Below are 26044 nucleotides of genomic sequence, written 5' to 3' on the forward strand. Positions count from 1 at the left end.
CTTGATGAAATTATTTTGAATTTTTAACTTATTCAATAATTCACACCATTTATTTGCACTTTTACTTGAGTTTCCAGAATTATCAGTGAGTTTCAAATCTCTGTTTTTCACTGGCAGCCTTGCTCCAGGAGCAAGCAGGTTCACAGTGTGTTTAGCAAGGTGGGTTATTCAGGGGGATTCACCCAAGAAAATACAGATGTCTACATGTGAGCTGGTTGCCCTTCCTCTGTTTATGGACAATGGAGAAATAAAGGCAGATTTAGAGCAGAGTTTGTCTCCCAGGGCAGTTGGTCCCCCCTGGGTGGTGTTTGACACACTGAAATACCTGGTTTTCGTAGAATCATAAAATTATAGAATGGTTTTGGTTGGAAGGGACCTTAAAGCCCATCTCATTCCACCCCTGCCATGGGCAGGGACACCTTCCACTATCCCAGGTTGCTCCAAGCCCCGTCCAACCTGCCTTGGACACATCCAGGGATGGGGCAGCCACAGCTTCTCTGGGCAACCTGTGCCAGGGCCTCCCCACCCTCACAGGGAAGAATTTCTTCCTAATATTTAATTTAAACCTACTCTCTGTCAATTTAAAGCCAACTCTCTTTTCAGTTTGAAGTTTTTCCCCACTAGCATGACCCAAGGGTGTCTGCTCAGGGGGAGGCCACCGTTTCAGAGCACCCACAGCAGCTGTGCTGAGTCCCATGGGCTTTATAAGGTAGGATGTGGGGCCCAGTGAGTGGGGGACAGAGCTGGAGCTCAGGCTGTCAAGAAGACAATTTAAATAACACAGGTAATGGCCTCTGCCTAGGCACTCTGCTGGTATCACAGATAATGGCTTTATGTTTAGGGAGAATGGATGTTTGATGTCAAGGAGTATGCTGAAAATCTCACCATTTTGGGTTGTTCTCAGCCCTGGGATTAAGGAATTTCTGTGTTTTAAAACCTGAACACAGTCTCAGGCACAGTTCAGGGAATCAGGCCCATGGGAATATGGGCATCTGATGCAGGGTCAGGAGTCCCACCCCCCTCTGGAGGGCTGTGACTGCCTGTGAGCCCTGTGGAATGTGTGTCACTCCAGAACTGTCTCATGAGCACTGAAAACAGCAATGTTTGGGCAGCCCCACAGTCCTTGAGCAGAGATTGCTGCTCCAGTGCTGGCTTTGAAGAGCTGTTGGGGTCTGTGCCCGGACGCTGGCACGGGACACTTGCTGCAGGAGAGTCCTGAGTGCATGTGGCTTTCCTAGAGCCTGGGGTCACCCCTGAACTCCTGGAGTCCTCTAACAGCTGTGAGAACAGGCCACTGCCTGTACCTCTGCATGCACTGACTCGATGTGTGGGACCACAGGAACTGCTGCTGCTCGGGTACCTGGCACCTGGAGGGGTGCAGATGCATCTGTATGAGCTGCCCCTGCCTCTGTCCTCCTCCTCATTCTGGGATGGGGCCACTGGCAAGGGCTGGCACCCTGCCCAGCTTGTGGCTTTGCCACTTCTGTGGTCACCCTGGCATTTGCAGTGCTACCTCCAGCTCTGGAGTTCCCAGCGTGGGAAGGACAATGACCTGTTGGAGTGGGTCCAGAGAAGGCCACAAGGATGCTCCAAGGGCTGGAGCCCCTCTGCTGTGGAGACAGGCTGGGAGAGCTGAGGGTGTTCAGCCTGGAGAGGAGAAGGCTCTGAGGAGAAGACATATTGCAGCCTTCCAGTGCTTGGAGGGGGCTTATAAGAAAGATGGGGACAAACTTTGTTTAGCAGAGTCTGTTGCAATAGGACAGGGGGTGATGGTTTTAAACTGAAGGAGGGTAGATTTAGATTATCTATAAGAAAAAAATTTTATACACTGAGGATAGTGAGCCCCTGGCACAGGTTGCCCAGGAAAACTGTGGCTGCTCCATCCCTGGAAGTGTTCAAGGCCACGTTGGACAGGGCCCTGAGCAACCTGGACTAATGGAAGGTGTCCCTGCCTGTGGCAGGGGGTTGGACTAAGTGACCTGTAAAGGTCCCTTCCAATCCAAACTAGTCTGTGATTCTGTGATTCTCTGAGGTCTGCAGCTACACATAACACTTGGAGAATCCAGAGAGTGTTTGCCATGACCTGTCCCACCTCAGCCCACTGACAAAGATGCCAGTGGAGTGTCCTGGCCAGGGGCCTGGCTCCTCTTGCTCTGGTGACACCAATGCCCACTTTACAGCCAGATAAGCTGGGGGAACTGGGCCCACAACTGTAGAACAAGTGATGGGGATCCCTCCCTTGCTGTATAGAACCTTCCTACTGGCCATGTCAAGAGTTTTCCTTGTACTAGAGGGGCTACCCCAGCAGGACAGATCAGGATAATCCAGCTGCATGGATGTGGCTGTGTCTGCAGAGCACAGCACTGAGCTGGTGCCATGAGAGAATAAACCATTATGCCTCCTCTCAGGCTGGGGGAGCATGACCAGGGGCAGGGAGCTGCCTGCTGGCCCTTCCCTGGCCCAGGTTTGAACCTTGCTGGCTGGACCTGGTGGGCAAACACCCTTGGAGCTGGCCAAAGCACTGTTCTCTCAAAGAGACCCTCCAAGGAATAGCAAGTCACCTTCTGATTCTGGGCAAGGGGTTTTCAGAGGAAGACCCTGATAGTCAGAGACCCTGGAGCCTGAGTCTGTCCTGTTGGAAAATCAGAGCATGAGATTGGCTTTTGCAGTGCTGGATCCTGGCACTCAGCAGCCTCAGCAGCTGTAGCTTGCAGTGAGCAGTGAGCTTGCAGTGAGCTTCCCCGTTTCTCCTCCTCTGTTTGCAGCTGAGGAGGCATCCCACCACAGCAGTGGCTGCTGGAATGGCTCTGCAGCCTCTCTGTACCTGAAATGATCCTCATGACAGTTGTATTTGCATGGGATTGCAAGGGCAGGCTTTGGGGAACAGCCTAGGTGGCATCTGTCATTGATAAAGGTGGGAGGTGAGCAGTGTTGAGTTGCCCTAGTGAAAACCTTAAAGACAGAGGCAGTGCCAAGGTCTTTGCTCTTCCCATGGCTGCCCTCAGATCCAAAAGGAACTGGTGCTTGTGTGGGTAACAGTCATATGGGGACACTTGGCACAGCCACTGCTTTTGAGTATGTTAATTGAGCAAGTAATGCTTCTGTCTGAGCCCTGACTCCAGCTTCTTAAAAGGAGAAGTTTTTCCGTTTGGCAGGGCATGGGGACCCTGGGAAGGTGTGTTTGCAGCCCTGCAGCATTCCCCAGGGGAGACCCAGTCCTCGTTTGGTCTCAGAGACATGTTTCTGCCTTTCTGGAGGCAATTCCCTGGAGAGCCCAAGCAGGGATGCTCCTTGCCCTCCAGAGGGTGTAGGCTGAGAGAGACCATGGAACATCAGAAATATAAATAGCTTTATGCAACTGGCTGCTTCTGAGGGCTTTTAATCCCAGTGTGGAAGGGCCACTGGCAGCAAGGGTAGTGATGGCAGTGACAGGCAGAACCAGATGGGCACAGGCAGCTCTTGGCTGCACTCCAAGGACACATGAGCTGTCCTGGCTCTGTGTCTGCAGGGCCATGCTGAGCCCCTGCAGTGGGGGTGCCAGGTCCTGCCTGGAAGGGGGTGCAGCACCTCTGCCCAGTGAGACCCCAGGCCCATTTCTAGCAGCTCACTTTGCCAGGCAAATGTCTGGCCTCAATTCCCTGGGAGCTTCCCTAAGACTCCAGGCACAAGGGAAGCCTGGCATGTCCCATGGGGACTGTGTGGGGTCTCCAGGACAGAGCCAGCAAGCCCTCAGCTGGAGAGGATGAGGAGAAGGTGTCAGTGCTGCCTGCAGGAGGAAGGTTGTGGTGGAGTGGGAGGGTGAGCAGCAGGGAGGAGAGCCAGAGAGGGGCAGTGCCCTGGTCAGGCACCTTTGGGTGCGGGGTTGGGAAGCAGTGGCTGTGCTGGAGCAGTTTGTAAGAACGGGTACCCACAGCTGCAGGGCAGGGTCCTGGCAGGGGGCCACTGAAGGGGTGAGGGGATGGTGCTGCAGGCCAGGAAGTGGCATGTGGTGACACAGCATGCCACCCCTCCTGCCCAGGGCAGCCACGGTGCTGCCTGGTGTTCATGGGGGATCACAGACGGGTTGGCAGCAGGGGCTGATCTGGAGTCAGGCCGTGCACGGTGGGGACACCAGGGGAGGTGACAGTCTGCTCTAATGGAGCACCCTCTCCTGCCTGCCTTTGCAATCCCCAGGAGAAGATCGAATACGCCTTCCTGATCTTCTTTGCCGTTGAGGCGATGCTCAAGATAATCGCCTATGGCTTTCTGTTCCACACGGACGCCTATCTCCGAAACGGCTGGAATGTGCTTGACTTTTCCATCATAACTCTAGGGTAAGGGAAAGATGGGAGGCTACTGCTTGTTCAGCTTGTGTCAGGCCCGTTTCACAGCCCATCAGGGACATCATTTTTTCTAATGGCTGCAGGGGGCAACTCCTCGACTCAGTTCATGGCCTTCTCCCCTTTTCCTGCCCTGACATCCGCTGAAATCCTCGCTAACTCCTGTTTCTTCCTGTCTGACTCCTTCATGCCTCTTAGATCTCCTTGCCCTGGAGAATGGGGCTAGCATGGGATCCTCCAGGGTTTGCACACAGGGGGTGGGAGGGCCCCAGCTCTCAGCAGTGGATCTGTGCCTGGGAGCTGGACTTGGACTTGCTCCCTGGCTGAGGCTGAGCGCATCTGGGACTCTAAATCCTCCAGCTCAGATTTCTTGGTGTCTATTCTCATGCCCTTCTCTTTTTCCCTGTCCTTTCTTCTGCTTCTCCTCCTTCCTTCCCCGTGCCCTGGCTCTTTCAGGCTCGTCACCATGACCCTGGAGAAGGTCAATGCGAAGGAGGGAGTGACTTCGGGGGGCAAAGGCGGCTTTGACGTGAAGGCTCTGCGAGCGTTCCGTGTGCTGAGACCCCTGCGCCTGGTGTCTGGAGTGCCCAGTGGGTGCCGGGTGCCCTGCCCTCAGGAAGGGCTGGAGGGTGGATGGAACCCCTGGCCAGGGTGGGGGAGCCAAGGGATGGGCTTGTTGTTGCTGGATCAAGCCCACCCACGAAGCAGGTGTAGAGGAGCCACAGGTTCTTGCTCGTCCCTGCGGCTGGCAGTTGTCAGCCCTGGGGATCTGCAGGTTGGCACACATTTAGCTGCCTCCATGGCTCAGCGTCAGCACCTTTGGATGGATGGTGTGAAAGGGGCTCTAGTTTCTCAGGGCAGGGATCTCCTTCTGTAACTCACGTGAGTACAGCCTGGATGAGTGCAGCAGAACAAATGGAGGGGCATGAAGCAGCCTCCAGCACTACCTGGCTCTGCTGAGCCCTTCCACGTGCTTGCATGGTGGGTAGAGAAAGGATTTCTTTCTTCAGAGATGTCAGTCCCGCCCCACCAGTGCCGCTCTTCCCTTGGCACGGGGCATTTCAAAGGCTGCTTGTCAGTGAGGCTGACAGGGATACAAGGTGCACACAAAGCTGTTTAGGAAGTGGTTGACCTCTCCCTTCTGCTGTTGCAGGCCTTCAGGTCGTCCTGAACTCCATCATCAAGGCCATGGTGCCCCTGCTCCACATCGCCTTGCTGGTCCTCTTCATGATCATCATCTATGCCATCGTCGGGCAGGAGCTCTTCAAGGGCAGGATGCACAAGACCTGCTACTACCTCGGGACAGGTGGAGCTGTGTCGGGGGAAAATGTGGCAGAGATGCCTCTGTGTGGCTGGTGGGACTGTGGGATGTTTGATACAGCACCCAACTGGCTGTGAGGGGCTGCTGCAATGGGCCCCTTTTGGCAGGCTTCTGCTGGAGGCGGGGTGTGGGGTGGGTAGAGGCTGCTCTGTTTGGCCTGACCCGCTGCTCACACCGTGGTTTTGCCCCTCAGATGTGATTGCCACGGTGGGATCAGAGAAGCCTGCCCCGTGCACCAGCTCCGGCCACGGGCGGCACTGCTCCATCAACGGCACCGAGTGCCGCGGCGGCTGGCCCGGGCCCAACAACGGCATCACACACTTCGACAACTTCGGCTTTGCCATGCTCACTGTCTACCAGTGCATCACCATGGAGGGGTGGACTGAAGTCCTCTACTGGGTAGGCTCCAGTGCTTGGGCTCGGTGCTCAGCTTGGCAGAGCTGGTGCTGTTCTTGCCTCAGGGCAGGGAGTGCCCTCCTGGACCCCATGGCAGGGCTCAGACTCCCTGCCAGTGAAAGACAACCTGCCCCACCAACCTTCTTGCTGTGATGCACATCCCAGAACATGCCAGGCATGTCTCTGCATCCCTGCAGGCACTGCCTAAGCTGTCCTTGCTGTTCAAGTGGACAGGAGAGTGCTCCAGGTCCCACCTTTGTGAAGGGGTGTGGGTCAGGCACAGCAAAGACTGGTGGTTGCCCCTCCAGCAAAGCCCCATATTTCACAGTCCTTGGGAGACTGTCGTGCTGAGGCTTGGGCTTGGGGCTGATGTTTAAATCTGCTCCCCAAATGCTTGGGTCTGGCTTTACCTCTGCTAAAACCAGATACAGAGTTCTAAGCATCCAGGGCTCAGAGCCAGGTTTGTGTGCCACCCATCCCAAGCACTCCTTTGGGGGAGCAAAGACCATAGAGGCTATTGAGTGGCCCTAAGGGGACACAGCAGGAAGTGTCCTCAGAATGCTTCACCTGCATCTTTCCTTGCCAGGTAAATGATGCCATGGGGAATGAATGGCCCTGGATTTACTTTGTCAGCCTTATCTTGCTTGGCTCCTTCTTCGTGCTCAACCTGGTGCTGGGGGTGCTCAGTGGGTAAGTGTCACCCTATCCTTTCTCTTCCAGCAAAGGAGTTTTAGCTGGTTTGAACTATACAAGGAAAAGCCTGGGAAAATTCTGATCCTTTCCTTCCCTCATTCCTCTCCCTTTTTTATTTTTGCATGTTTAGAGAAGCTGATCCATGAGTTACTTTTTTGTTAGTGTCCATGAGTGCCTGAGGTTTCAGCTCAACTCCCAGCACAGAAATCTTTTCCCTGTGGCACAAGCAGCTGTCAGGAAGCCCAGCCTTGGAGCACATGATTTGGGGATCGTGTTGTGTTCTGCCAGCACACACAGCAAACGAAGCTGAGTGGGGAGCAGTCATCACCCCATGGCTGTGGGGCTGGACACTCCTCACTGGTACCCCCAGCTGCCATCCTGCTGTGAGCACACATGATTTGTGTGCTTATGGCCAGCCTGAGGAGGACATCTTTAACATGAGTGTCAGGGATCCAAGAGAATGATTGTTAGTCTAATTAATGCTTCAGCAGTCTTCCAAATACAGCAACGAGCTGTCATCAGTCTGTTATGATGATTGTAGCACTTCTAGGCCAAACTCAGTGAGTGCTAATTCCCCCAGTAGTACAGTTAAATACCTGAGATGTGATAGTCATGCATTGCTGTGTGGCTGCCACCATCCAAATTTTGTTTCTGGGAAGTGTGTGTTGCCCTTGGGAGTAAGGGGGGCTTTTCTCCTCAGGTCTGTGTAGGGTTAGGGTTTGTTTTATATGTTTCAGTCCTGCATATGCAAGTGGATCACACTCATCTTCTCTATTAGTTCACAGGGTCAATTATACCCTAATTACTCGGATTGGTTAGGCCTCTTCTATGGCAAGCACCATACAACTGCAAGATTAAAACAAATTGGATATTAATATAAATAAAACAAGTTTAAAAGCACAAGGTAGACCACAGGAACCTGACTCTTGTGTGGAGTTAGCTGTAACAGCAGGACAAGCTGGACTGTAGTCATCTGATCCTGGAGTAAGCTGTAGGCACAGCAAAGGTTCTGAAATATTTTTGCAAATATAGCAAAATTATGCTTGAGATCAGGAAAATTATTGTTATAGTGTCTGAGACCTATTAACACATGGCAACACCAGCATGGCTGGGCAGCAGCCCTACAGTCCTGCCAGATACCAGGAGAGAAAAGAATTCAATTGAAACAGAATGAGAAAAGTGGGCAAGGATATTGGCAGACCTGCCCTTCCCATGTTACCATGAAAAGAGTGTCCTGTTCACCTCATGTGATGAGCTCACCTTCCCCACATGGAGAGCTTGGGGCAGGTTTCTGCCCCCCAGATGGGTCAGACCCCACTCTGATCCTTGGCAGAGCTGGGGAGCCGCCCCAGCCTTCAACATCTGGTGTCAGTTGGCTTTTCCAACCGTAGGTCCCAAAGAGCAGCAGTGGTGGGGAAGAAACCTTGCCTGTCATCAGGCATCAGGTCTTGCATTGTGGAGCAGGGCCAAGAAAGAGGAAAGTCACTGGAGCAGTGTAGGCAGGGTATTTCAGGATTTCAGCTTTCCACAAGGCCTGGCCTGGCTAGAACTGTGGTACCTGAGCTCCACAATGTCCCCTCCCCTCACTCTGCTGCTTCCCTTGTCCCAGGGAGTTCACCAAGGAGCGGGAGAAGGCCAAGTCTCGGGGAACGTTCCAGAAGCTGCGGGAGAAGCAGCAGCTGGAGGAGGATCTGAAGGGCTACATGGACTGGATCACCCACGCAGAGGTCATGGACAGTGATCGGGCCCGGGGAGAAGGTACCAGCTCTGCTTGGTCACAGACCCTTAGTGGGAGGGTTGGGTTCCTAACACCATCCTAGAGAGGCAATGTGGAAACCTTTGGAGGAGTCACAAAGACTTGTTTGGCTTGAAAACCCATGAAACAAAAAGCTTTGACTTCTGCAGAAAGGTTTCCTCCCTCTTTTTCTTTTTTTTGTTTTTATTTCCCCAATCATTTTGTTGAATCTGACCCAAACTAGCTATATCTTGGTCCTGATGCTACCCCTCAACTGCTGTATTTAATATTTGCAGACTACGAGCAAGGCCTGGGTCTCCTTTGGCAAAGAGGGACTTGAAATGGCCCTGAGGAGCATGAGGAGTGTGTGCCCTTGGTGTGCAGGGACACAGTGCAGGGTCATGAGCTCACACACCAACAGATGCATGAATTTCTTGCCATCACTTGAAAATTTCAAGGGATTAGAAGTGGCTCAGGAAAGGAGGTGGATATACAGGCATCTAGATGAAGGCTCAGCAAGGCCTGGGGGGCTCTACCACAGAGCTGCAGTGTCTGCCACGCCACCCTGCCTGGTGAAAGCACCTTTGGTGCCTCAAGCTGAGTGATCCATGTGTGCAAAGAGCCTTGGGAAACAGTGGGACAGACAAAACACCTCTTCCACAGGTGTGGCCTGTGTTCTTACAAACCCCTGTTGTTCAGCCTGTGCTCAGATCACAACTGGCCCCAGTTTTCTCTGTATACTGGAGTCCCTGCTGCTGTCCCTGTCTGGGCTGCAGCTGCTCTTGCTGCAGGGCAGGTGCTCCTGGTGCCTCCTGCTTGGTTTGCTCCTGACCCTCAGGAGCCTTCTGAACAAACTTTAAATGTTGGCTCCCTGGGATGGCACTGCTTGTGTTCACTTCTGGTAGGGAAGCTCTTCCTGGTGTGCTCCTGGAAGAGGAGTTCTTCCCAAGGGTTCTAAGAAAAGCCTGGAATGTCATTCCCTCCTAGGTATGATGCCATTGGATGAAGGAGGGTCAGAGACAGAGAGCTTGTATGAAATCGAGGGCATGAACAAGTGGATTCTCTTCTTGTAAGTATACTCTGGCTGAACCACCTGCTGCTCTGCACAGGGGCTTGTGCTGTCCCTCACTTGGAGGCCCAACTGGGCCAGGCTTTCCTGCTCAGCCACCGGTTTCTGGGAGGGAGCCAGGGGCTGGTGCTCAGGTGAAGATGCAAACAGCAGGGCAGCAAACGGAATTAGCTGTGGTGCTGGCAAAAAACGCTTCAAGGTGAACAGCTGCTGTGGGACCAGGCTCCAGGCATCCCCTCATGGCCCATGCAGCACAGCAGGTAGTTTAGGAGCTGTGCCTGTAGCCCCCAGCCAGAGGTGCTGAAACCCAAAATGAAGCCAGGAGGTGTTTGTGTGAATGAACTGCAGTGCCTGAGTGAATGCACTGAGCTCCAGGGGCAGGTTATGGTCCTCATCCCTTTTCAGGGAAGACCCCTGGGAGAGGGAGCAGGGGTGGATTTGCCCTGCAGGCACAGCCCAAGGACGTGGGGCTGGCCTGCTGGCTGGCCTTGCTGATCCTTTGCCACCTCTCCAGCCGTCAGTGGAGGCGTTGGAACCGAATGTTTCGTAGGAGGTGCAGGGATGTGGTGAAGTCCAAGTTCTTCTACTGGCTTGTCATCCTGATGGTGGCACTGAACACCCTCTCCATCGCCTCTGAGCACCACATGCAGCCAGATTGGTTGACAGTCGTGCAAGGTAAGCAAAGAGCCTGAGAGAGAGGGAGGGCCCAGGATACCCTGCTGCCTGGAGACGTGTGAACTCTACTGTGCATGCAAAGCCACACTGGCATGGCACAGAGGCTGTTACACACACACACAGACACAGAGCCTGAACACAGTGTGTGTGCACCATTCTCACTTCACTGTCACACAACTCACACCGAACATACACAGTGTGTGTGCTCTTAGGGACGTGAGTTTGCATGGGGAACACACAGAGAGCGTAGATTGTACCATAAACACACGTGGCACACACTCATGCAGTGCAGCCACACTGCCTGCACCTCTGCCCACACATACACACAGAGGGACATGGAGCACAGGGGTGCACACACGTGCACACACCCAGTCCATGTGCCTGCTGTGCTGGGACTCACATGCCCCGTGCACAGACATCACCCCTCTCCTCATCCTCCTCTCCTGTGTGCTCCCCGAAAAACAGCTTGGTGGGCAGAGCAGCACCACCCTCCTTCCCTACCTGCCCTGCCCACGCTGGGACTGAGGTTGTACCTCCCTCCCCAGACAACTCCAACCGGCTGCTGCTTGCCCTCTTCGTGGCCGAGATGCTGCTGAAGATGTACGCGCTGGGGCTGCGCCAGTACTTCATGTCACTCTTCAACCGCTTTGACTGCTTCGTGGTGTGTTCGGGCATCCTGGAGATCATCCTGGTGGAGCTGGGCACCCTGTCCCCCCTGGGCATCTCCGTGCTGCGCTGCATTCGGCTCCTCCGCATCTTCAAGATCACCAGGTTGGGGAGGGAGCTCTGTGGGCACCGGCAGCTCACGGTGCCCCGGCATCACTCACGGTCCCTGGACATCACTGGCCTTGTCCCCAGGGAGGGCTGCAGCTCAGAGCAGAGCTGGTAGCTCCTGGGTGGAGCAACAAGGCCAAGCTGGGGGTTTCTGTCCCCAGGACATGGTTTGTCTCTGGGAGTGGCGAGAACAGAGCTGAGGTCCCACTCTATCTCTGGGTTCTGGGCTGTTGTAAATGGGGGTGCTGTGGGCCAGGGCTCCTGGCTTCTCTTTCCGGCCCCAACCCACTGTGTGCTCACCCCTCTTCCCCACCCTGCCTGCTTGTGCCCTGTGCAGGCAGCAGTGAATCTTGCCTGTCACACCACAGCAGCTTCATTGCTTCCTCCTGGGGCCTGGCTGGAGCAGTCCCAGTGCCCAGCCTGGGTCCAGAGTCCCTCTTGCTGGGTTGCTGGCACATCCCCTTGGGCCAGTTGGTCTGTTCCCTCTGCCTGCCTGTTCCTGCCCACAGCCTTCCCCACTCTTTCACCTCCCACACGCTCCTGTCTCTCCTCTCCCCAGGTACTGGACATCGCTGAGCAACCTGGTGGCCTCCTTGCTCAACTCAGTCCGCTCCATTGCCTCTCTGCTCCTGCTCCTCTTCCTCTTCATCACTGTTGCTGCCCTGCTGGGCATGCAGCTCTTTGGGGGCAAGTTTGATTTCGAGGACATGGAAGTGCGGCGCAGCACGTTCGACAATTTCCCCCAGGCCCTCATCAGCGTCTTCCAGGTTTGGGGCTCCAGGAAGGGCAGTGGGGGGCTGGAGGGCAGGGGGCTGGGAGTCTCACCTGGGCTGTGGGTCTCCAGGCAGGAGCTGGGTCTCAGGGGGATGTGGGTTTGTGGGAGTGATGTGGCTTTGAGACACGAGCAGGGAAATGCAACTCGGGTCAAAAGCAGTAGTTCAGGTTCAGGGCTGAGCAGGGAAGAGGGTTTGATCCTGGGAATGGAAGGGCTGTGAGGGTTTGGGACTGGAGCCAGAAGACAGGATTGGCCTGTGGGCTACTGCTGTGCTGTGCTGCAGAGGCTCTTGAGTCTGTATTACTTCTCTACTCCCAGATCCTGACTGGAGAGGACTGGAATTCAATCATGTACGATGGGATCATGGCCTACGGGGGCCCGTCCTTTCCTGGCATGCTGGTCTGCATCTACTTCATCATCCTCTTTGTTTGTGGGAACTGTATCCTCTGCCTGCAAAGCCAGGCCCGGGCTCCCTGCACCCAGTCCCAGAGCTGCACAGGACTGGGAAGGGGAGAACCTTCTGTCAGCATCTCAGGGCTTGCCTAAGGCTTTTCAGTTCTGAACAGCGGTGGAACAAACCATGGGCTTCAGAGCTTGCACTAGTGGTGGCTGAGGGCTGGAATGTGGAGGAAAGCACACCTGGAGGAGGTCTGGATGCCCAGCAGGCAGACATTCAGGCACAGTGGGGGCAGCCAGCCCAGAGCTCAGTGCTCACAGGGTACTGGTTAAAGATTACCAACCAGGGTTATGTCAAGGGCTCAGCTCCAGGAAGAATTCTCAGGGCACCCTGGAGACCATGGACAGCTCTGGCCACATCCTCCAGCCAGGAACCAAGTCCATGTCCTTAGCACTGTTCCTGCAGATATCCTCCTCAATGTCTTCCTGGCCATCGCGGTCGATAACCTGGCTGAGGCCGAGAGCCTGACTTTAGCCCAGAAGGCCAAAGCAGAGGAACGTAAACGGCGGAAGATGTCCAGGTGAGCACTGCTGTCCCTGCCCATGGGAGCTCCCAGACCTCGTGCTTTGGTGGGAGGGGACAGAATGGCATTGCCTACGGCCCCTGCCCAGGGTTCACTTCCTGCTCTTCCCTCCTCTGCGCTCAGAGGTTACCCGGAGAAGTCTGAAGAGGAGAAGCAGATGCTGGCAAAGAAGCTGGAGCAGAAAGCAAAGGGAGAAGGGATTCCCACAACAGCCAAGGTCAGTGCTGGTGGGGCTGGGCCATGTAGAGCTCCTGAGGAGGGACCAGGCTCCTCCTCCCACCAGCCAGGATGGACAAAGGCTTGGAGCCAGCCTGGGTCTGGACTCTTGGCCAGAGTGTCTCCTCACCTTAGCATCCACTGCTGATGGGGGCTCTTGGTGACTGGGCCCAGGCAGGACACGTTGCCTGGTGAAACAGCTCCATTGCTGGGGATCCTTTTCCTCCAATTCATTTCCTTGGCCACAGCCAGTTCTCAGTGGCTGAGGTGGGCTGGTGCACACCAGTGTGGGGGGGAGCAGAGCAAGTCAGAAGCATTCCAGATCTCCCTTATGTCCACACCAGCACCCCCAATATGCAAACACCTCTTCATCTGTGCTGACTGTGTGCTGAGCTGCCTCTGAGAAGCATCTCACCAGCAACTACTTCCCTATCCACTTTCCAGAGATGCCCCATGGAAACTCACCCAGGAGTTGCTCCATATCTTATTCCACCCCTGGTATATTTGCACAGCCCCAGGCTCTTGCCCAGCAGACATTCCCATTTCCCATCCTCTTGGTGCTGCTCTTTGTTTCAATTGCAGCATCCCTGAGTGTTTTCCCTCACCTGGCTCCAACCTGGGCCAGCACTTCATGTGCTTTTTTATGGGCCAAATGCAGAGATGCTGCTTGTCCCACGTAGCTTCCAAGATGAGAGGGTTCGGCCAACTGGCACATGCAGCTGCATGTTCTCTTCTCTGTCTCTTCCTTGTTTCAGTTGAAAGTGGACGAATTTGAATCCAATGTCAACGAGATCAAAGACCCCTACCCTTCTGCAGACTTCCCAGGTAAGACTTGTCCCTGGCAGGGCAGCAGGAAAGACGAGGAGGCATTGCAGAGGGGTGGTGTGTGACGAGCAAAGAATGTGGTGACCCTCTGCCAGCCTTGGGGCACTGAGGTCCTTCTGGCACAGATGCCAAATCAGGATCACGGGATCGGAAGATTGGCCATAAGGTCATATTCCCCCTCCCTCTCTGGATAATTCTTTCCTTTTCCCTCTTCATGGCCACCCTGCAGGTGATGATGAGGAAGATGAGCCTGAAATCCCCCTGAGTCCTCGGCCGCGTCCCCTTGCAGAGCTACAGCTGAAAGAGAAGGCTGTGCCCATGCCTGAAGCCAGCTCCTTCTTCATCTTCAGCCCAACCAACAAGTAGGCACTGCCCCTTCTCCCTGCCTTGTGAAACCAGGCCTGATCCAGGTGCCTCTGGCACTGACCCTTCCCAGCGGGGTCCTGTTTGTGTGTTTGTGCCAGCTCTGAAGGGAACCAGCTCATGGGGAAAAGCCTTCTGTGTGTGGACTGACACAGACATCCCTCCATGCCTAGGGCCTTCCTGTGCTCAGGGTTTAGCCATAACCCTTTTCAAGGCTGCCATGGCCCTCACTGATCTCCCTCTGACCTCTTGCAGCATCTCATGGCATTTCCATCCCTGGCAGGTTTCGGGTGCTGTGCCACAGAACTGTCAATGCCACCTGGTTCACCAACTTCATCCTGCTCTTCATCCTGCTCAGCAGCATCTCGCTGGCAGCTGAGGATCCCATCCGGGCCGAGTCCTTCCGCAACAAGGTGCCTGTGGAGATGTGGAGGGTTGGGATGGGTGGGGAAGACCTCGTGGAGTCCCCCAGCTCCCCAGTAAGCAGGGACTTACTTGCTGGGTGCCATCCCTGGGCAGGTGGCTGTGATTCCAACCCTGCCTCTGGGAGGGCAGTGCACTCTGACAGAGGAGGCTGGATGTGTTTTCCGTTCAAGGTGCCTCTGGGACAAGTTTTTACTGCTCTGTGTCTCAGTTTATTTCTGGGTGAAGAGATCCACCTGGGAGTGCTGTGCAAGATTACCTTGTTTTGAGCCTGTGGTGACTTATTTGGTATAGGGATGTCCTGTGAGGTGGCAAACTGGGCCTCTGGTTCAGCGCCTTGAATGCTGCTTGTGGGAGCCGTGGCTGCAGCCCTGTGACGCACAAATACATCTGGCAGGGACTGGGAGATCTCACATACAACCCCTTCCCAGGGCACTCAGTGCTTTTGGGGATCAGATGCTTTCAGGTGAATCAGGTCAAGCCAACTCACCTTGAAAGGGAGAGCTTTGTCCCAGCTGCAGGTTGGATTTTTGCACTTGAGAAAACCAGCAAAGCTGGGGGAAGTTCACGAGTCTTCTTGGCACTGGGTTTGCAGACTCAGTTGAGATAGATGGGCTCCCCAGTCCACAGCGTGGAAGCAAAACCACAATTCCAGGATGTTTGAACACACTGAAGCATCTCCTGTGTCACCCAAATCTCATCCAGTTCTGGTGCTTCTGTCCCCAGATTCTCGGATACTTTGACATTGGTTTCACCTCCGTCTTTACAGTCGAAATCGTCTTGAAGGTGAGTCCTTCTCCCCATGGTCCTGCCATGGGCATGGCCCAGCACGTGGGTCTAGACTGCTCTGGCCATGGACAGTCATGCACTTTGGGCACAAGCTGAGGGTCCCAGTGAGGAGAAACTGCTGGCTGACCCTCACATCTCCAGAGTTCATTCGTGCAGTGTGGGTGGTGCGTGACCTGTCCCAGAGCCCTCCAGTGAGGTCAGGCAGCCAGGTCAGCTGTGCTGTGACATGGGGACAGATCAGACTTTCATCCTGACGTGCCGTTAAGAAAAACTTTGAGAAAGAGAAAGCAGTGGGAATCTGTGGAGAAAAACAGCAGTCCAAGCCACTGCTGCATGTTGCTCCCACTCCAAATGTTTTTACTATTCTCCTCTTTAATTTGCTGACTGACTGGGAGAGTTTTGTCTCCAGCCAGTGCACCACAGAGGATCTCCAGCTGAAGCCAACTTCCTGCCAGGCTGCAGGGGTCCCCAAGGACAGGGTCCCCAAGCTATGGAGCTGTGAGGACCCCCTTGTGCACCCCAGGGCTGTGGAGGGACCATGCCCCTGAGCCCTGCCTGGCCTCTCTCCTAACTCCTTCTGCTCCCCAGATGACAACCTATGGTGCTTTCCTGCACAAAGGCTCCTTCTGCAGGAATTCCTTCAATATCCTTGACTTACTGGTGGTCGCTGTCTCCCTTATCTCCATGGGATTCGAGTAAGCACCTCCCCATACCATGGAACAGGCACTGGTCTGTTCAGAGTGGCAGGGCAGCTGGGGGTGGTGGGTGGGGAAGGAGCAGTTGGCCCAAGGGCTGCCCATGTGTTCTTAATGTTGTGCTTGGGGGGACAGGGCATGGACAACTGGGAGACAGACAAACTCCTTGAGTGTCAAAGGTAAAGAAGGTTTGGGTAGAAATTAAATTTTGTAGCTGCTTTCTCCAGCTGCAAGCCTCCCTTGGCCTTATGTGGGGTGATGGCCTAGTGACATCTGCTTTACTCTGCTGTCCCTTTCCCCTCAGCCCTGGCTCCAGCCTGGCCTCTGTGGCTCCTTGGTGGGGCTGTGTCAGCCTGGCCCGGGCAGAGAAATCGCCCCAGCTCAGCTCTGCCTTCCTCCCCAGGTCCAGTACCATCTCCGTGGTGAAGATCCTGCGGGTGCTGAGGGTGCTGAGGCCTCTGCGAGCCATTAACAGGGCCAAGGGGCTGAAGGTAAGAGGGAGGCTGGGACTGGGGGCCCTCAGCCTGTGCCAGTCCTCCTGGGAGGTTTTGTGGCAGGCATTGGACCCTGTTCCCAATTCCCACTCCCCACCTGTGGAAGGAGTCTGCCCAATCCCTCTGCCCTTGACAGGCTCCCACTCTTCCTGGGGCCCGTCCCCGCAGTGGGAGGGTGTGGGACACAGAGCTGGGGCTGGCCCCAAACACGCTCACGTGTGCACTGTCCTCCTCCTCTGCAGCACGTGGTCCAGTGCGTGTTTGTGGCCATCAAGACCATCGGCAACATCGTGGTTGTCACCACATTGCTGCAGTTCATGTTTGCCTGCATCGGGGTCCAGCTTTTCAAGGTGAGTGGTGGCTCAGGCGGGCAGGAGGGACGTTCTGCTCGGGCACGTCTTGGATAGGTTCTCCTAGGCATCACCTTGGGGGTGGTGTCTGCCAGTAGTGGGGTCCCCCCAGTAAGGGGACCCAGCTGCACCAGCCCCCCTGGCAGAAGAGCCTGCAGTGAGGAGAGGGCAGAAAGCACTCAGGGTCCAGACAGTACCTGTGAAGGGCCCAGCTGCCTCACCTCATTTAGTGCATTGGTTTCCTCTTTCTGAGGCAGCAAGTGCTTCTCACTGATTTCCTCTGTGCCTTGGATGCAAACAGTTTCCTTTTTCACAGCACCACTCCTGCTGTCTGGGCCTCAGCAGCTCCAAGGCAGAGCTGGCCCTGGCTGAGCTCAGCTTTGTTCTAATAACTGAGCTGAAATTCTCAGCTGATGTGGGGAGAGCTTTCAGGCCACTCTGCAGACTGAGCAGACCTGTCAGCATACCTTAGCTTTTAGTTAATCTCAGGTTACTGCTGTCTTCTCTATTTTCCAGATAGTTACTCCCAGATAGGATGAGCTAGGTAGGCCTCAACTTAGGGCCATGGAAGGTTTTTTCCCATCACTAGGCATCATTTCTTGATCTCAGCCCAGGTCTGCCATGGCTGGCTCCTGAGCTGGGTTGTGTTGGAGGGCAGAGTGGAGAGGCCAGTGGTGGTGGGAGGCCAGGGCCAGAGTCTGCAGGGAGGTGGCAGAGGAGGGACTGACTGTGGGCTGGGTAAAAGTCAAAACTCCCCAGGGCTTCTGAAGTCACAGCAACACCACGGCCACTTCTGGTCTCTGTTAAATGCAGGGCAAGTTCTACAGGTGCACAGACCCATCCAAGCTGACAGAGAAGGAGTGCAGGTAAGAGCTCTCTGCAGCTCCCAGCGGGGCAGTGGCCAGGGATGGGAGCTGGGTGGGAGGTAGTGGGGGCCCCTTGTGTTCCTGCATGGGGATGTTGCATCCAAAAAGAGGTCTCATGCTGTTCTCCCTCAGCCTGGGGTGAATCAGGAACAAGCACAGGGCTGTCCTCCCCTCCCAGGGACTGAGGAGGCCTGGGCCAGCACTGCAGTGTGGACTGAGGGGGCCCTGCCAGTGAGCACCGTGTCCCTTCTGCTGCAGGGGCCAGTTCATCAACTATGTGGACGCAGACCCCACACAGATTGAGGTCCAGGAGCGTATGTGGGTGCACAGCAACTTCCACTTCAACAACGTCTTCTCGGCCATGATGTCCCTTTTCACGGTCTCCACCTTCGAGGGCTGGCCCGAGTGAGTCTGTGCCAAGGGAAGGTCTGTGCTGGGAGCAGGGCACTGCCACAGGCCTTGGGCAGGGCAAAGCAAGAAGAGCTGCCCAGGATGAGGAGCAGGGCCAGCCATCCTGGCAGTGGCTGTGGAGCTGCCAAGGTTATCCCAGCAGCCCTGTCCCACCGCTGTTGGGCTTGGCATGTCCCCAGAGCTCTCCATAACCCTCAAGAGGAGACATGGTCTTTCCCACCTAATTAGGATCTCTGTTGCCTCCCTTTCCCTGCTGTAGGCTGCTGTACATGGCCATCGACACCAATGCTGAGGATGCAGGCCCTATCTACAACTACAGGATGGAGATTGCAATGTTCTTCATCATCTACATCATCCTCATTGCCTTCTTTATGATGAACATCTTTGTGGGCTTTGTCATTGTCACCTTCCAGGAGCAGGGGGAGAATGAGTACAAGAACTGTGAGCTGGACAAGAACCAGGTAATGGGACTGCTGGGGCAGAACAAGGAGGACCAGCCCTAGAGCTGGCACTGCTGGGGCTGGCTGATTTGGATCAGCCCTTCTTTGTGGTGGCACTGCTGACTCAGATGAGCTGAACCTGCGCCCGGGTCTGTTTGCTGCTGGGGCAGGGCCAGTTGGACCCACGGCTGGCACAGAACAAACTTTCTGAGGGAAGGGCAGAGGGGACCAGAACAGGGAGTGGGCCTCCCTGGACAGGTAGGGTGCCCAGAGTGAGCCAGAGCAGAGGGTTGTGCCCAGTTCTGGGCTCCCCAGTACAAAAGCAACATGGATGTACTGGAGTGAGTCCAGCAAAGGGCCACTGAGATGACTGAGGGTCTGGAGCAACTGTCACATGAGGAGAGGCTGGGAGCTGAGTCTGGTGTTGAGAAGAGAAGGCTCATGGGGATCTTACCTATGGCTATAAATACCTAATGGGAAGGTGTAGAGGAGATGGAGCCAGGCTCTTTTCAGTTGTGTCCAGTGACAGGACAAAAGGCACAAACTGAAGAATACAAGAAATTCCATTTAAACATTAAAAAAGGCCCTTTTTTGTGGTAAAGGTGGTCAAGCACTGGAACAAGGCTGCCCAGAGAGAGGCTGTGAAGTCTCCATTTTTGAAGGTATTCAAAAGCCAACTGTCTTGGGCAGCACGCTCCAGCTGGCCCTGCTATGGGCAGGGAACTGTGACTAGACCATCTCCAGAGGCACCTTCTGCCACCAGCCCTGCTGTGATGCTGTTGTGCTGTCACTCTGGCTGGGGACAGCAAGGCTGAAAGCAGCAGAGGCACTGGCAGAGGACGTGGGACATGCTGGGGAGGACACTGGGCAGGAGTGGCTGCCAGCCCGGGGGTGCTGTCGTGCTCCTGTGCTGAGACAGTTTGAGCTCAGGGTGCTGGGGTGATGTGAGTCACACAGGAACCCAGCAGAGATGGCCCTGGGCTGGTGGGGTGGGACAGGCCTGCTCACAGCCATCTCAGTGCCCCCTTCAGCCCTTGCTCGTGTGATGTCTTCAGGATGCTCTTGACCAGCCCTGAGAGACCATGGGGAAGAGCCAGGATAAGGAGGCAGGCTCCAGGCTGGAAGGGTCAGGCCAAGGGCAACATGGCCATTTTTGGAGGCAAGAGGTGACATTGGAAACTTGTCCCATGTCTGGGGTGTATTTGCAGGAAGCACAGCAGATACAATGACCCGCTACTGTACCTGGCCCATGAGGCTGGGCTGGAGGAGAAGGGGGATCCAGCTTGGGCCTGTGGAGATGTGCAGGGGTGTTGGTGGTGCTGAGTGTGTGCCCTGTGGTGGGCTCACAGCTCCTGCCTCCCTGCCCTCCCCAGCGCCAGTGTGTGCAGTACGCGCTGAAGGCTCGCCCGCTGCGCCGCTACATCCCCAAGAACCCCTACCAGTACCAGATCTGGTACGTGGTCACCTCCTCCTACTTTGAGTACCTCATGTTCTTCCTGATCCTGCTGAACACCATCTGCCTGGGCATGCAGGTGAGGGGCACAGTGCCCACCGTGGGAGGTGGAGGGGTGTCTGTGGCAGCGGGTGGGCTGGCTCGGCCCTGCAGCCCCCAGGAGAGCTTCTGGGTAGGGGGAGTTTGCTCATGGTGGGACTGGTGGCATGTGGGGATCCCAGAGAAGGGGCTGCAGGGGGGAAATTTCCTTTTTGCTGAGGCGTAGGCCTGTCTGTGGGAGGGGGGTCTGCATGCAGCACACACCTCTGAGCTCACAGCGGAGGCTGGACCTGCCGTCAGCTAACATGGCTCCTTCTGCCTTATCCTCAGCATTACAACCAGTCTCCAGAAATGAACCACGTCTCAGACATCCTCAATGTGGCCTTCACCATCCTCTTCACCCTGGAGATGGTCCTCAAGCTCATGGCCTTTAAAGCCAAGGTGAGAGGAGGGCATGGTCAGCATGGAGGGCAGGAGGGGTCTCAGGCCAGGCCAGGGGGTTCACTTATCCTGCATTTGGCATTTCTGGAGTACAAGCACTCCTAGCCCTGCAGCTCCAGAGAACTTCTCGTGAGACCCTCAGGCATCCCCATATGCAGGACCTGGAAGTTTCTAGAAGGAGTACTGCTTGTCAGGGCTACCCTTGCTAGCCAAACCTGACCCTGTCCTGCTGGCCCTTGTTCCCATCCTCAGGATCATGTCACTGGTGGGGTTATAGCTCTAGCCACTCTGGTCCACCTTCCTCATTTCACTCCATTGCAAGACAGGACTGAACCACCATCCCTTCTTGTGAGGGGCAGAGTCAGCAAGGATCCTTCTGGTACCCCTTCCTTTGGACTCCAGCATCTGTCTCCTCCTTGGCTTAAACCCTTGGATGTTCACTCCTCTTCTCTGGCTCTTTCCTGACAGGGCTATTTCGGAGACCCCTGGAATGTCTTTGACTTCCTCATAGTGATTGGCAGCATCATCGATGTCATCCTCAGTGAGATTGATGTGAGTGTCAGGGGGCTCGGGCACGAGGGTGTCCCCACCCAGGACTGCACTGCAGCACCTGCCCTGGGACAAGCCAGGGGTGCTGGGGTCGTGTCCAGCTCTGCAGGGTGCTGGTGCCCTCTCCTCTCTGCCTGCCCTGCTTGGTTCTCAGGAGGGACAAGCCAGGATCAGCCCATGACATGAGTGAGTGGAGAGGGCCACAGCTGTGGCCCTTTGAGCCTTAAAGCACTGTTTGAACATCCCCAGCTGGCCAACATGTCACATTGCCCCCTCCCCTCTGGTCTCCTGGATCTGTAGGCGCTGGGATCTTATGGAAAACAGTCATTCAGGACTCAACCATGAGCAGCAGGCTGCATGCCAGCCCCTGCCCCACTCACCCTGGCCAGGCAACCACACATCCAGCCTCAGATCAGTGCAGGTGGGAGGAAAAGGGTTCCTACAGCTCCCTGTCCCCACAGAACACTGCTGGCCCATGGGGAGGATCAGATGCTTCAGATTTCAAGGCATTTGCTTGGTGTCCTCTTTGTGCCTTTACACAGTGGCCCGTCCACATACACAGCTGGTGGTGTATGTGAGCCTGTGTGTACTCCAGGCACCACTGCAGGAGCTCTGCACCATTTAACCTGTGGGGCTGGTGCCTCAGGCAGTGCCTGCACAGTAAGGGCTCTGCTGGGAGCATTTTCAGAACAGTGCCAGGAAGCCAGCATGCCCCTGCCTTCCATAGCACTGGGACATCCACACCCCTGTCTGGCTCTGAAAATGCCCCCCTGCCCTGGGAGGTGTGTGCTGCATCCAGCAGAGCTGATGGTAACTCCAGAAGAGCTGTCAGATGGGGCAGGTGATGGATTCACCCTCTCCAGTGACTTGGCATGTGTCTCCTTGCAGGAGCTCCTTACTAGCTCCAGTGTGCTGCAGGGCTGGGTCTGGCAGAGCTGCTGCCCCTGCCACCCCTGCACAGGGTCGCCTTCAGACCTTCTCTGTGAAGGGAGGTGAGGGTGTTCAGGGGCCTTTGGGGGCAGTCCCCTTCTTCTCTGGAGGGTGGTCCAGGCCTCACAGAGCTGGGATAAGCAAAAACCATCCGTCTTCCTCTCCTGTGACAGCCCTGTGCTCCTCTCTGCACAGACCTTCATGTTAGTACAGCCATCCTCTAGCCTCTGGGCTTCTCAGCCTTGATGAGCTCCCAGTTTTTATGCCAGTGCCAGCAGCTTTCATCTGTCACCATCTCCCCCAGGTCCCCTCCTTGCCCCCAGCTCTCTGTACCTGTGACTTGGTTTCCTGTTGCCTATCGGGCATCACTACACCCTTCCCCAGCCCGCTGTCACTCAGAACTGAAGTTCAAAGTGGGTGCTCAAGGCCCTGCACTGGGCAGAGATTTTCAGTCCCTGGGGAGCAAGAGACCACTTGGCACAGAGGCCAGAATCCTGCTGTGCTTGGCCATGGGTCTGTGGGGATGCCCAGGACACAGGTCACAGGTGCCTGGAGGAGTCTGATGCCCTCACTGGGCTGGCAGGGACTGGCCCAGGGACTGTGCTCTGTGTGCCACAGCACCACCGACAGTAGGGCTGTGCAGAGAGCCAGGCAGAATGTCAAGAATGGTCCTGTGTGGGCTGAGCTTCCTGGGTCTTTTTCCCCAGGGCTGTACACAGGGGCACTAAGAGCACTGGTCTCCTTCCCCAGCCCCCCAAGGTCTCCAGGGATCTCTGTCACAAGGACTCTGCTCTGGCAGTGATCATTTATGTCCCCCAGGGCTGTCCCACCTTTTTTCCATGTGCTCCTTCCTCCATCCAGCCCACAACTATCCCAGCATCACCAAGTGTTTCTCAACCATCTGGTGGTGTGCAGGGGGATTGAGATTAGGATTAGGAGGCACGGAGAGGGGTTGGGGTGAGGACAACCTCACCTCCCCTTCTGGTGAGTCTCCTCCTTGCTCAGAGGTCAGTACAAGGTGGGTCTGTCACCTCTGGTCCCCAGAAGCTGTTTGCAGCTGTCAGAGCACCCACCAGAGCTCACCTGGGGGGCTGCAGTGCTCTCACAGCACAAGGCAGCAGTGCAGTGTGGGGGTGGTGGGTGACACCCCACAGCAGCCGGGCCACTCCTGGTGGCACCCAGGCACCCAACACCAGTTTGTTAAGTCTCTCCTCTCCTCTCCCCTCCCCTCCCCTCCTCTCTCTCTCTCCATTCTGCCTCTCTCCTCCTCCCTCACATCTTCCACTGTCAGGGTGAAGCAGGGGAGAGCTGTGCTGTTGGGAGCCCTCTGCTACCCACCCCAGCCAGGTCCTCATGGCTCTTCAGTCGCTGAGTTCACAGGAATTTCACAGAATGTTCTGAGTTGTATCACCAAGGCCAGCTCTCAAGTGAATGACCCATACAGGGATCAAACCCACAACCTTGGTGTTATTAGCACCATGCTCCAACCAGCTGAGCTAATCTCAGTCCCCCCAGATCCTGGGGGATATTGAGGGGTCTGAGGCAAAGAGGGAAGTAGGGATGGGGACCCCTTTGAAAGGGCTACCCCAGACTCTGAAGTGTAGGGGACTGGAGTGCTCCTGCTGCTATGTCACTCCTGCCACTGCCTGCCCTGGAAGCTCAAACCCCTTGACAAGGGCCAACCCTCTCCACCTACCCAACCCCCCTTCAGTTGCTGGGACCCCAGGAATGAGCCTGGGCTGTCCTGGGGCTGGACCACCCCGTCGAGGGGCAGGGGTTGGTGTCGAGTCCCAGTCCCCCAGAGTGTCCTGGGCTCTCTGTAGAGAGCAGCATGTCTCTGGCTGGCTTTGAGGAGCCCCAGAGGGTTTTCCTGCTGCCCATTTATGGGACTGCTGGTCTTGGTGCTCACTCCTGGCAAACCTGACCAGTTTGCCTCAGTGTCTGAGCTGCCCTGCTGGGGCAGCCCAGCTTGCTGTGGAGGAGCTGTGTGTTGGCTGAGTGGGTCGGCTTGCCTCCAGATCCATGGGCCTGACTAGAGGTGTCCATGGGAGGCAGCAGAATTACTGAGGTTTGGACCAGCCTTCCTGGCCTGCACAGCCCTGCCCTAAATGTGTGTGTCATAGCAGGTGAGATGCAGCGGGGCACAGAGGTGGGTGAGTCCCTCATGGTCAGTGTGTTCCCCTGACCACCCACAGGCTGCCTCTGCTTGTCAACAGTCTCATCACCTTGTCCGTGACCCCAAGGGATGGTGGAGCTCTGCCTGCCCTTCCCCTGTGCCCTTCCTCTTCTCCCCAGTTTCCATCTTACCCTTTCTTCTGTCTGTCTTCTTGTGCAACTACCCATCCTTCCCTCCCTCCCTATCTCTCTCCCTCCCTCCCTCTCTCCCTTACCATCCTACCTCACTTCTGCTGACTCTCTTGTTCTCTTGACAGACTATTCTTGCCCCCAGTGGTGGATTGTACTGCCTGGGCGGAGGCTGTGATGGCACTGTAAATATGAGCTGCACGTGCCTGCTGTGCATCCTGCTGCCCTGCTGCCCCTGGCCAGTGTTTGCATGTGTCCTGCATGTCAGTGAGGCACACCACACCCAGCTGTTCCCTCTGGGGCATAGCTCTGCCTTTGCTGAGAGGGAATTGGGGTGACACACCAGCTACACAGACAACCCTTCCCACCCTAAGAGGTTCTGGGCTGTTCCCCAGCCCTCTTGGGTCCATCTGGTGGCCCAGCCCTGCCCTTTGCCATCCACCCACTGGCACTGCCATCTCAGAGCACCCATCAGAGGTGTCCCTGTAGGGCAGGAAAGCTGGCCTTGGGTCCTTCTGCTCATCACCCTGCCTCCGTAAGCCTGAAGGGATGCAGCCTCTGGTACTAGAGGGGCAACCTCTGCACTGTGCCTCCCCCAGGAGCTGGCTGTGCCCCGTGGCTGCATCCTGATGTCCTGGGGGCTGAGTGGGCCAAGCTGAGATCACCATGAGGGTGCAGTGGTGTGGGGGTGTCCTGGGTTGGCCCACAGGAGCTCCTGTAGGAGCTCTGAAAATGTGGAGGGGGCTGGCTGAGGGCTCCCACGTGCTGGACCTTCCTCCCAGGGGTCACAGGGCCCTGGTGCTGGGAGTGCAGGCTGGTCTCCCCTGGGCACTGCCCAGATCCTGGTGGTGGGAATGTGGTGCGCTGGGGATAATGGGATGTTCCTGACCACTGCACTCACTGGATGGGCTTGAGGCACCTGGAAAGAGAAAGGTAAAAGAAAGAGGTAGGAGAGGAGATGGGAGTTATCCAGTGCAGCCCTGGGAATTCACATGTGCCATACTGGGGAAGGTGGAGCTGCAGGGAGGGGTGTTTGCAGCTGGATTTTGTTGCCCTGAAGTAGCTGGGAGTGGGTGGGCTGGGTGATGGGAGTGAGGGGCATCCAGTGGCAGCAGTAAAGCTCTGGGAGGCTGAGGGGGCAGTGGGAAAAGTATCACAGGCAGTCACTGAGTCCAGATAGACAGTGCCAGGAGGGTCTGATCGTGGCTGCTGGTGGCAGAGACTGGGGCTGAGGCTGTGCCATGTTGGAGCAATCAAGGCCACAGGTGACCAAGCCCTCAGCATTTCCAACTGCCACTATCCTAGGTGCTCCCAGACAAAACCTGGTCCTGTCAGGCCAGGAGCCATGCCTGCTGGCTCTCTTCCTGCCTGACCACTCTGCTCTGAACCCCTGGGACGTGGCTGTTCACCCCTCCAAGGGGGGCCCACAGAGAGTAGGCATCACTGCACGCCAGGGTGACACTGGGGAGCACCCCCAGAGCCACCTGCCTTCAGTCCCTCCTTTGGTATGTGAAAGTCCTGCTGGGCCATTCTCAAAACAGCCCTTCTGTGTTTAAACAGCTGTCATTAACCCCTCCTGTGCCTGGTGCCCACCCTGCACCTCACCCTACAAATACAGGACATGCTGGGTGAGAGCCTGGTGGGACTGAGCCTGTCCCTGGTGGCCCCGTGACCCTCACAGCTCTCCCAGCCCACGTGGCAGCATGCCTTCATTCCTGC

At 56.0% G+C, this 26044-nt stretch overlaps 1 protein-coding gene across 2 annotated transcripts in view; it reads left to right on the plus strand.

The window, feature by feature from the left end:
- The window catches only part of CACNA1S (calcium voltage-gated channel subunit alpha1 S), a 49554-nt gene that overhangs the window by 13018 nt on the left and 10492 nt on the right, over positions 1 to 26044 (plus strand). For both annotated transcript variants that reach the window (XM_051771707.1, XM_051771705.1), the window contains exons 3-29: positions 4174 to 4313; positions 4776 to 4909; positions 5473 to 5625; positions 5834 to 6039; positions 6623 to 6726; positions 8339 to 8487; positions 9452 to 9533; positions 10048 to 10208; positions 10754 to 10979; positions 11542 to 11749; positions 12076 to 12196; positions 12620 to 12734; positions 12861 to 12954; positions 13709 to 13778; positions 14008 to 14140; positions 14425 to 14554; positions 15291 to 15350; positions 15942 to 16048; positions 16452 to 16539; positions 16785 to 16892; positions 17706 to 17758; positions 18017 to 18163; positions 18429 to 18630; positions 19983 to 20141; positions 20432 to 20542; positions 21011 to 21094; positions 24454 to 24510. In XM_051771707.1, the coding sequence (XP_051627667.1) occupies positions 4174 to 4313; positions 4776 to 4909; positions 5473 to 5625; positions 5834 to 6039; positions 6623 to 6726; positions 8339 to 8487; positions 9452 to 9533; positions 10048 to 10208; positions 10754 to 10979; positions 11542 to 11749; positions 12076 to 12196; positions 12620 to 12734; positions 12861 to 12954; positions 13709 to 13778; positions 14008 to 14140; positions 14425 to 14554; positions 15291 to 15350; positions 15942 to 16048; positions 16452 to 16539; positions 16785 to 16892; positions 17706 to 17758; positions 18017 to 18163; positions 18429 to 18630; positions 19983 to 20141; positions 20432 to 20542; positions 21011 to 21094; positions 24454 to 24510 (3402 nt within the window). The remainder of the gene's footprint in view (positions 1 to 4173; positions 4314 to 4775; positions 4910 to 5472; positions 5626 to 5833; positions 6040 to 6622; positions 6727 to 8338; positions 8488 to 9451; positions 9534 to 10047; positions 10209 to 10753; positions 10980 to 11541; positions 11750 to 12075; positions 12197 to 12619; positions 12735 to 12860; positions 12955 to 13708; positions 13779 to 14007; positions 14141 to 14424; positions 14555 to 15290; positions 15351 to 15941; positions 16049 to 16451; positions 16540 to 16784; positions 16893 to 17705; positions 17759 to 18016; positions 18164 to 18428; positions 18631 to 19982; positions 20142 to 20431; positions 20543 to 21010; positions 21095 to 24453; positions 24511 to 26044) is intronic.

Source organism: Manacus candei, unplaced genomic scaffold (assembly GCF_025592945.1).
Source record: "Manacus candei isolate 608988 ecotype Guabito, Panama unplaced genomic scaffold, ASM2559294v1 h1tg000139l, whole genome shotgun sequence".
Lineage (NCBI taxonomy): Eukaryota > Metazoa > Chordata > Aves > Passeriformes > Pipridae > Manacus > Manacus candei.